General features: G+C 41.2%; 1 protein-coding gene across 3 annotated transcripts in view; it reads right to left on the reverse strand.

Annotated features, from left to right (window-relative positions):
* Positions 1-619: 619 nt before the first annotated feature.
* Positions 620-9,961, reverse strand: part of si:zfos-2326c3.2 (misshapen-like kinase 1) — an 80,156-nt gene continuing 70,814 nt past the window's right edge. For all 3 annotated transcript variants that reach the window (XM_032510832.1, XM_032510833.1, XM_032510831.1), the window contains 5 exons: positions 8,935-9,035; positions 7,418-7,567; positions 1,824-1,983; positions 939-1,078; positions 620-822 (listed from right to left, as the gene is read on the reverse strand). In XM_032510832.1, coding sequence (XP_032366723.1) covers positions 739-822; positions 939-1,078; positions 1,824-1,983; positions 7,418-7,567; positions 8,935-9,035 — 635 coding nt within the window. In that variant the 3' untranslated portion in view covers positions 620-738. The remainder of the gene's footprint in view (positions 823-938; positions 1,079-1,823; positions 1,984-7,417; positions 7,568-8,934; positions 9,036-9,961) is intronic.

Genomic DNA, 9,961 nt, shown 5'->3' on the forward strand with positions numbered 1-9,961 from the left:
AACGCTGGTGCACCGATGGTAGGGTTACCCTGCAGCTGAATTCTCGCAACAATACAAGATCCCGTTGGAATCCCCAGAAAAATCCATCTTGTCAGGCTTCAAGTAATGCGTTTGTGTCGGAACTACCAGCTTACCGAACCAATCAGCGTCCGGTAAGGAGCAGGGCAGCTACGGGCGTGGTTTAGGGGTGTGTGTGTGTGACACCCGCAACTGTTCAGTCAAAACATCAGTGGCGGACGTGATAGACAGATGGTTCATCCAATCACCTGTCAGGTATTTTTTTGAAAGAGCATGCCCTTTTCCAAACGGTTTCCAATGACGGCTTCTCCGATAGCTCTTTGTTGACCAACGGATCTGGTGCATCAGGATAGCGGTGATGGTTTTCAGCCTGAATCTCACGAGGAAAAGGCTCCAGCTAACTATGGAGTGCAGACATAAGGAAATGCTCTGTGTGCTTTTCACAGCCGAAGAAGTGATGGTTCAGGCTTCCGCATTCGTGGAGGGATGCATTCAAGCAGTGTTTCACTGCCGCCGGAGTTATAATCAACTGTTGATCTATGCACATTCACATAAACAACTAGACAAGACCGGAATATTAAGTTGATCTTTGTATGGTGTCCATTATCCATGGAGATGAACATCAGTCGGCAGTAATATAAAAAGGCATCCCCAGGCAAACCCAGAGCAATGAAGGCAGACACCACCTGTTGATCCCAGAGGGGACCTGTTAACCCCTCGTTACCAGTTGAACAGTGAGTTCTGTCCAAGAGTCATGAAGTAAATCTGACTGCTGCCTCCGGACTGCACCGAGGCAAAGAAGACCTGCAACGGGAGACAGACGCAGGTTTAGGAATGATGCTACAGGATTATAACATTTTGAATACATTTTACTGTGTTGTAGATTTAAGCAGATAATCTAAATGGGCTTGAACTGGTACCTTGTCATTCCTTTCACAGAGGAATTTGAGTTTCTGGGCCTTCTTGTGCATGAAAACTCCCTCCAGGTTCCCTGTGTTGGCCGACCTTAGCTCTATGGCCTTTTCTCCCCAGCCCATCACCTGGTTGGACTGAAGGTAGGCTGGAGAGAGAGAGAGAGAGAGAGAGAGAGAGCATTAGGCACAACTGAATCCCCTCCTCCAGATTCCTATTTAAGATGGCTGGGGTTAACCATTTTCTCTCTCAGTCTACACAGCCAGCAGGGTTGGTTTTTGGGTTTAGGTTGTCCATACACTCACTACACCACAGATCCATGTGTTATACTATTTTGAAGTAATATTTAATTTGCGTTGAATAGAATGGTTTAATTTAAAACTGTGGTCTGCCTTATTTTGTCGACAACTGTGACCTGGTTCATCCCACCACACACACACATAGTGCGTCTCACTATCTTTGTGGGGACCCGTCATTGACACAATGCATTCCCTATCCCCTTACCCTAACCTTAGCAATTACAACTAAATGCCTAAAATTAACCCTTACCCTCATGCTAACCGTAGCCTAATTAACCCTAATCCTGAAACCAAGTCTTAACTTAACCCTCAAACAGCCCTTTAAAGTTGTGGTGTCCAGCATTTTGGCAAGTATACTGTATTCCCGTTTTTTGGACCCCATGAATGTAGTTAAACGAGAACACACACAGGCACACACACACACACACACTTATTTTTAGCCCACCTTGTCCCAAATCTGCCTCCACAGAATCTGGTTCAGGGTTGGATCTCAGGGCTCATGACAAATGTGGCTCTACAATCACTAGGTCCGACACTAGGAACTTAGGAGTATGATGCCATTGTTGAAATGGTGTGTGCGTGATGGAAGCTTACCGACAGATGCAGGCATCTCCCCCCACTGCAGCACCGTATCCTTGGTGATGCGGCCGTAGGTGTCGATGTAGACGCCCTCGTCTTCGTAGCAAACCAGAACCTCTGTTCCAGCGCTGTTTGGCAAGATGATGATGGCATGGGGACGAATGGAGCCCTGGATCTATGAAACAAACGCACACAAACACAATATAGTCTATTGAACAAAGTCATGAACAACACTATTCAAATCATACACATATACAATACAAACATACAACACAAACGTGGAGATGCAACAGCATTCTGCCAACCGTTGGAGAGTTGACATTAAGATTTTATCTGACAATGACTTTGACTTGTAGTACCAACGAATAATGTGACATTTTTAGGTCACAACCATTACAACCAACCAAAGTTGTAAGACAGTCAAAGATACAAGACTACAGAGAGAACATGTCTTGATAAGAAAACAAAAACAGTTCAGAGAAGGACAGATGACATTTTCCTGAAATGCAATGAGATACACATTTCTGAAAAGAAAGATGATGTGGATATTATTTCATAGATGAGGTATATGGATTCCTTGGCTGAAGCACAAAGGTCATTTAAATATAAAATTCACTGGCATTATGTAGAAGGTGACTAAAACTCTCCTGCTGCTAATCTATTATTAGGAAACACCTCTTGACAGTATAATAGTTCAACAAGTCTTTTGCATGACAGCACTTCAGCAACACTCATCTAACAGAAATGCCATCAAGGTACCACTATCTAAGTTGATATTTATCAAACCAGTACTAGAAACATGCATCTAACAGCCCAGATCTCAACCGTTTAGGAACAATTACTTTACCAGTTCAGAAACCTTTATCTAGCCTAACCAAAACACCAAAAATATGAAAATATGTATCTTACAACAGCTCATATCTAAACAGGGTCAGCTTCATACATTACCAGAGTGTGAGCCACCACAATCCTGAGCATCAGAACAGGCATCCACAGACGCAACGCAAATCTAATCCTCTGCCTTGGAATCAGCATTGTTTGCAGCAAACAGTGGACAATGCTGTGAGTGTGTGTGTGTGTGTGTGTGTGTGTGTGTGTGTGTGTGTGTGTCTGTGTGTGTCTTTAAGTGGGTGACTGGTGCATGTTGTGTGTGTGTGAGTGAGTGATTGATTGTGGCTGAGGCTTGTGAATAGGTGAATTGCGTTTAGCAGTGATAAAGAAACATAAATCAGTGTTTTAAGTGAATATGTATTTCTGTTGATGCAGCTGTGTGTGCAGGAAGGAGCGCACATAGAAGAGGCGTGTGTGTGTGTGTGTGTCTTTCAGAGTATAGATATAACGCTATGAAGAAAGCCTGGCCGTGTGAAGGGTCCTCAAGAGTACTTACAGAAAGTGAACTACAAGGATGTCTGAGAGTGTGTGTGTGTGTGTAAGAAAGAGTGTTGAAAGCTTGACTTTAGATGTAAGAGAGAAAAGGAAAAAGGCAGAAGTCGGCTGGAGAGCTGAAATGATATCGCAGCAGCTGCAGTGTAAGGCACCGGTGTAGTGGGGAGCTGTGAGCAAACTGCCTTAATACACCAGAGGAGAAGTGAAAAGAAAAAAATGTGCTCATATTTATAGAAAGTAGCACACAGTAAGGGTGGCTTGGGCAGTGTGTGTGTGTGTGTGTGTGCGTGTGTGTGTGTGTGTGTGTGTGTGTGTGTGTGTTTGTGTGTGTGAGAGAGAGAGAGAGAGAGAGAGAGAGTGAATGAGAGTGAATGAGAGAGGGAAAGTTGTTGAGAACATGACTGATAGCTGGAGACATGACGTTTCTGTCATCCATGTTAATGGCAATATTTCAAAAATTGTTGAAGTATTTCACAAAGAACTCCAAAGTGACACTCCCTCCCTTTCCAGAGATCCTTAAAGACAGCGTCATAGAGGAGGGTGCCCTCCAAAATACACTCAATTGTGGAAAACTCCTCCCACCCACTCCACAACACACTGGTCAATCTGAGGAGTACCTTCAGTGACAGACTCAGACACCCATGATGCACCACAGAGCGCCACATTAGGTCATTCTTGCCTGTGGCCATCATTTCTCTGCACTTTAATTATGTTATTATGTTATACTTTATACACTTATTGGCTTCTTCTTACTCACACTCTTATTTATGTCTTAAATCTGACTGGGCGCAAACTGTAACTGAACACTTTCCCTGACACAATCAATAAAATATTCTGATTCTGATCTAGTCAGCTGTAAGAATCACAATTAGTACATTGATGTAGTCTATACTGCGGCCTATATAGTGCATTTGCTTCTCACTCCAAATTTATTTCAACAATTCAGTCACAAAAGTCATCAGATTGACCCCTATTTAGCTTACATTACATTAGCTTAATTGGCATACTATCACAAAATGATTGAAAGATAAGGAAAATCTTTTTAAAAAAAACTACTACTAGTAATTTATTGATCAGCTAATTTTTTTGGACACTATGCACACAGGCCTGGAATACACACACATGCAAATAAAACCCATTAAATCATAAAGACCTTGTTAACCCTAACCCTCGCTGCAGCCACCCACTCGACACTCAAATGCTGGTTTATACTTTTTACTGTATGAAAAAAAAGGGACGCGTTAAGTTAAAATACTTTGTCACATCCTGAACCTCAAACCTCTCTAATTCTTTCTAAAAAATAAAAAAAGTGTAAATAGATGTGTCAGAATGTGAATATGACTCACCAGAGCCTACACAGTGAAACTTACATGCCTACATACAGAAGAGGAGAGAACAAAAATGACACGCTCCATCTCTGATTGTACCAGCAGTCGGCGATTTGTTCACATTTAAACACACACATTCATTCGCACAAGCATTTTTGGAGATTGAAAATGCTTCCATGACTTCTATAAGTCATCATTACTCAAGAAAGTCTGAATCTTATCAATACAAATATCTATATTAAAGCAAATCATAATCCTGGGGAAATCAAAGCTGCCATGTTTTAATACCAAATGCAGTCAACCCTCATATTGAGGGGCTTGCTTATTATTTTAACTAGACCAGTACCAGTACATCATCCTATAATTAAAGACTTATGTTGGCAGCTCTGGTATTAGGCCCTTAGGTATTTTAGTGCTGCCATTTAAACACGTTATTAACAGCGTTAACACAAACCCATTATAACGTTGTCAATTTTTTTTATCACTAGATTAACATTCCGCGCAATTCTTAGACAAGCACTCTACAATCACTGCTAAAAGACACCTTTTTGTACACGTTCCGAAACAAAACAATGCAAACAAATATCACACACTTTCTCTGTAGTCTACATTAAATGTAGGCTACTTTTAAAATACCATATTTTCCCTCTAGGCTCACCAAAATGGACGTAAAAGCATAGAAACCATTCACTGCACGTGAACGCTAGTAAACACATAAGACTTGCTCTGCCCTGTAGACCCTGTAGCCTGATTGGGGGGGGGGGGGGGGGGGGGGGGGGGGAGTGGGACCGCCTCCCCAAATTGTCTGCCTTTTCAAACTCATTATTTTGTTTCCAGACCTCTTCAACACCATCTGTGAGAGTTTTCTCCTGTGCAGGACATGCCATAAGTCAAGAAAGGTGTAGTATCTTGCCATTGTTCTGCATGACAACTGTTAAAGTTTGAAGCTGGTTAGCATACCAACTCAACAACATTTATTTGTTGTTACTTGTTAATAATGGAACTGTAATTTGTTAAATTTTTGTAGTTGTGTGTTAGGTGACTTAGGTATACTTATTATATATTTAGGTACTTTAAAACTTAGGATTCTGAATCGTTTAAAAGTAATCGTTTTAAAAATCGCTTAAAAATATTCAAAAATAAACTCAACTCATAATGGTGTACATCCATCAACAATTTGTACTGAAGATCGGAATGCGCACGCTTGATCAATCTCTACAATTTTAACTTAAAGGCATAAAATGGACAATGTCTGAATGGAAATGTGAACATGAGTAACAACATTCTGCCGTCAAATAACCTGCACATGGGACAGAAGAGAGAGAGAGGGAGAGAGAGAGAGAGAGAGGGAGAGAGAGAGAGAGAGAGCTTTTTAAATTAAGCAAAAAAGAAGATAAAATGAGGAGGAAAACATCCGAACAATGCCACATTGGATTGGACAGAGTGGGAGGAAAAGAAGAGAAGAATGGAAGAGAAGAGAGTTTGACAGCGATAGACCTAGTGGGAGGAGAGAGTGGGGGGTGGAAAGAGGAAAACAGGAGAAATAAAGGAGAGCAATGACTGACATCTGCAGACCGTGAGTGGGAGGAAGAGGAGGAGGAGAAGTGGATCCCGAGAGATTGAGAGGAGTGAGGCGATATGGTTGAAAAGGGAGATAACAGCTGATGATAGAAAGACAAAGTTAAAGTCAAGTAAAATAGAGAGCTCCAGCTACAGTAAGAACAGTATCTATATCACGTACAACCTCTCTAAATATGTAATACTACAGTTAGTATCTATGGGGTTTCTCTGCCATTATAAGGCTTAGGTGCAGCGTATTGGGCACCACCTATGTTGAATGAATGTAAAATCAATGGAAGCATCAACTAAATTACTTTATCTCAGATCTGATGATTGTAGTCGGTCCCCAGTCGACTTCTTTAGCAAGTTTTGTGTTTAAATATTATCTGCTCTAGCTTTTCCAACGTTTTAGACACAGATATGGTAATAATAATGGTCCAAAATGACGTGAATTTGACCTAATGGTACGGTCCCTTTAAGCTCTTTTTGCACAGAAGGGATTGCCCCGCTTCCCAACATTGCTCGCTAGTGGTATCTCCCCTAGCAGTTCCTCTTCACTGACTACTGACAAGCAAAAAAAAAAAAAAAACTCCCATAACTGCGATGGCAGCAGCTGATTGGACAAACGCTATAATGGCCGCTCCTCATTTGCAAACGCTTGACTGGATTCAACTTTATACAAATGAGGAGCAGGCAGCTCGACGCCCCGCTTCTTCAAAGTCCCCACAACACTACCAGAATGTATAACACGCCTGCTCCCATAGAAATGAAAGGGAAACGTGGATTTGACGCAGCAAAAAAAGATATAAAAAATATACAATATGTATATGGGCTTTTTTTTATACAGTTGCTATACAAAGAATCTTGCCCTCTTGATCTTGACATGATATATCAAGGAGTTGTAAAATTAGCTCAAATTTAAAAGTATAAATATAAAAAAAATTTGAGTCTAATAAAAGTCTAGTGGTATGTCTACTTCATGTTGGTTTATGGGGACGTATGCTGTTTAAATACTTAAAAAAACATTGTTAAAAAACATTGGTGTTCTTAAAGTGTAATGGCAAAAAATATTAGACGGCCCTGATTATAAGATAAAGCCACTTTCCAACACCTGTTTTTGAAGAAAGACCTTTTTAAGATGCATTTTAGAGACCTTAGTCCCTAAATCCTATTGGTGACGTTTCCCCAGGAAGTTAGCAGTCTTAAATTTGATCACAAGCTCTAATAACAGTAAAACATTCAAACACTTAACTTTTTTTAAAGTTGCCTATTTTTTCAGACAGATGAGACCCGATCAGATGTATGTAGTAGAAATAATATGACATAGACTCTTACATGTGTAGGCAGGTAGAGGTCGTAAGGTGTTCCAGAGTCGACATCGATGGCGTGGAAACCAGACAAGGAGCCGTAGATGACCTTTAACCTCTGGCCTTCCTCCACTGTCAGGTCAACAGACATTGGTTTTTGAGGCAGAGATCTGAATGACTGGGTAGACATGTACACAAAGACACACACATCACCAAAACAGCTTATGGGTAGCAGAGAGGCACACTTCAATCTTTACCTTTAAAGAGCCCCTATTATGCTTTATGTGGATTGTTCCCAGATTTTTATGTGTTACTTGGTTTTTTGTATTTGGAAAAAAAAAAACATTTCAGTCACACTTTCTATTCCACAGACAGCACTGTTTCATAACTGCCTTAAAACGCTTTGCCCACATTCCTGTTTGATATAGGGATGTCGCTGATTGAGAAAACCAGCCCAGTTCTTCATATGTGCTGTCAGTAGGTGCTGCCTGAGCAAGCACAACCTGCCCAGTGGCTTGTTTGAATTTGGTTGACCAATCACAACAGACTGGGCCAGCTGACCAATCATAGCAGACTGGGCTTTTCAGGGAGGCGGGCCAAGAGTGTTTCAGACAGAGGAGCTGCAGCAATGGGTAGTATAAGAAACATATAATATGTTTTTTGAACATCAAAACATGTCAAACCTATTCTAGTGGACCTGGAGAGTACAGCTATGACGTTGAAAAGAAGTATAATAGAGGCTCTTTAAGGACGCATTTTAAAAATAAACTGTGACGACAGTAATCTGACTGGAACTTTTGCATTAGTGACTAATCAGTGTGTGACTTTAACAATTTGAAGAGCAGTTGCATTTAAATAGGCATCTTAAGATAGTCATCCTATTACTTCCACAAGGTGGTATATTTTGGGCCTTTCCTGAGGAGAGAGGGTTAAACTACGTGGAAGAAAAAGTAGCTCAGGCCACGAAGGACGGAAAGAAATGGGACACAGCTCTGCTGAGAATGTGTGCGTGTGTACGACTCTCACAGCCTGGATGTGTCACGTCTACGTGTACTGTATGTGCATGTGTCTGGCTGTGGAAGCGAGCCTATTAGAATTTTTGTAGTCAATGTCTATCAATGTTTTGTCCCAGATGTGCAAATATGTGGCAAGGAAAAGAAAAGACAATGGAGGTAACATGTTGGTGGTGGAGATCCCAATCAGAGATAAAACGGAAGGAATTAAGAAGCTATCTGAGCAAGTTGAATTGTACATGTAACTTGATATACTTAATAAGGATTTGTCCCATCGGGATCTGGGATGTCTGTATCAAATTTCATGTCAATCCATCTAGTATTTCAAATATTTTACTGGTAAATAAAGTGTTGGACACACAAAGCAACAAGTCCAACATTGCCATTCCTTGGGCCTTGCAGCTAGTGTAGCTAAAAGAAGATCATATTGTAGTGTATCAGTGTAAGTTATACAACTTACACTGATACACTACAATATGTGTGACTGATTACACAGAGGAAACATTTTCCATTTTATTTAAATGTTACCAACCTTGAAGGCCATGAATTTGTGGTAGGGTTTGGGGGCCCAGGCGTACACCTCCACGGCGTTCTTCAAAGCAATCACCAAGAACTTTATCTTATCGTAACGCACTGGAGAAAAAAGATGGACAGAGGATCGTTAGGAGATAATTGCTGAATGCACATGTGGCTCTCAAAGACGTCTACTGAAACAAAACTTTTTGCATTTTGTTTATAATGTAGCTTGGAAGAGATTGTCGGTAGGGCTGGGACGGTATGGGTTTTTTCTTACCGCGGTTCAAAAGCAAGAAATTCCTGCGGTAGTGCGTGTACCGCAACCCCTTTACGAGAGTAGCGTAAGTAAGAGCAAGAATGGCAAGATGACTTCAGTGAGTGATGTCAGTTCACGTGTGGTCGCGCAAGGAGAGCGAGCGGTAACGGAGTGGAAAAAGAGATAGCAAAGTTGATTAAGTGAATGAGTTAAAAGTGAACAATAAAACAACAAGCTAGAGCTTCTCAAGACACAGTGGCTTCATCTGTTGTAAGTACCGCTGGTAAAGTGAATAGCGTTACGCCCGAAAAACATTGGCTTAACCATTGGCTTAACCAATACATGATGCAGCTTGAGTGCAGCCGTCTAGCAGCTGAGCAGACAGAGAGCAGAGAGGGTGACTCGGCACATTGCTAATTTGTTGCTCTCTCTATTTATATTGGCTTGTAAGCCACTCTGTTTTAGGCTATGAAACGTGCATGAAGGTTTAAATTCAACAGAAAGAAACTCGGCTAGCTGCTAGGCTAACGTGCAATGGTAAACACTGCAGCTGTAAAGTGAATCTGTCTACCTCAGCTGAATGACTTTGCCTTACCTAATGAAATACATTTTTCCAATACAAGACATTGCACAGTTACTCTCACATATAGGCCTAATAGTCAACACAAATTGAATGTTATGCGTCATGGAACACTGCGCTCCCCAACTCGCGGAAGGTCGGATTTGCTCCATCTTTTGATGATAAGCTTTGTTTAGAAAACCTTGAATCCATGTAAGACACAATGTC

Source organism: Etheostoma spectabile, unplaced genomic scaffold, assembly GCF_008692095.1.
Source record: "Etheostoma spectabile isolate EspeVRDwgs_2016 unplaced genomic scaffold, UIUC_Espe_1.0 scaffold273, whole genome shotgun sequence".
Lineage (NCBI taxonomy): Eukaryota > Metazoa > Chordata > Actinopteri > Perciformes > Percidae > Etheostoma > Etheostoma spectabile.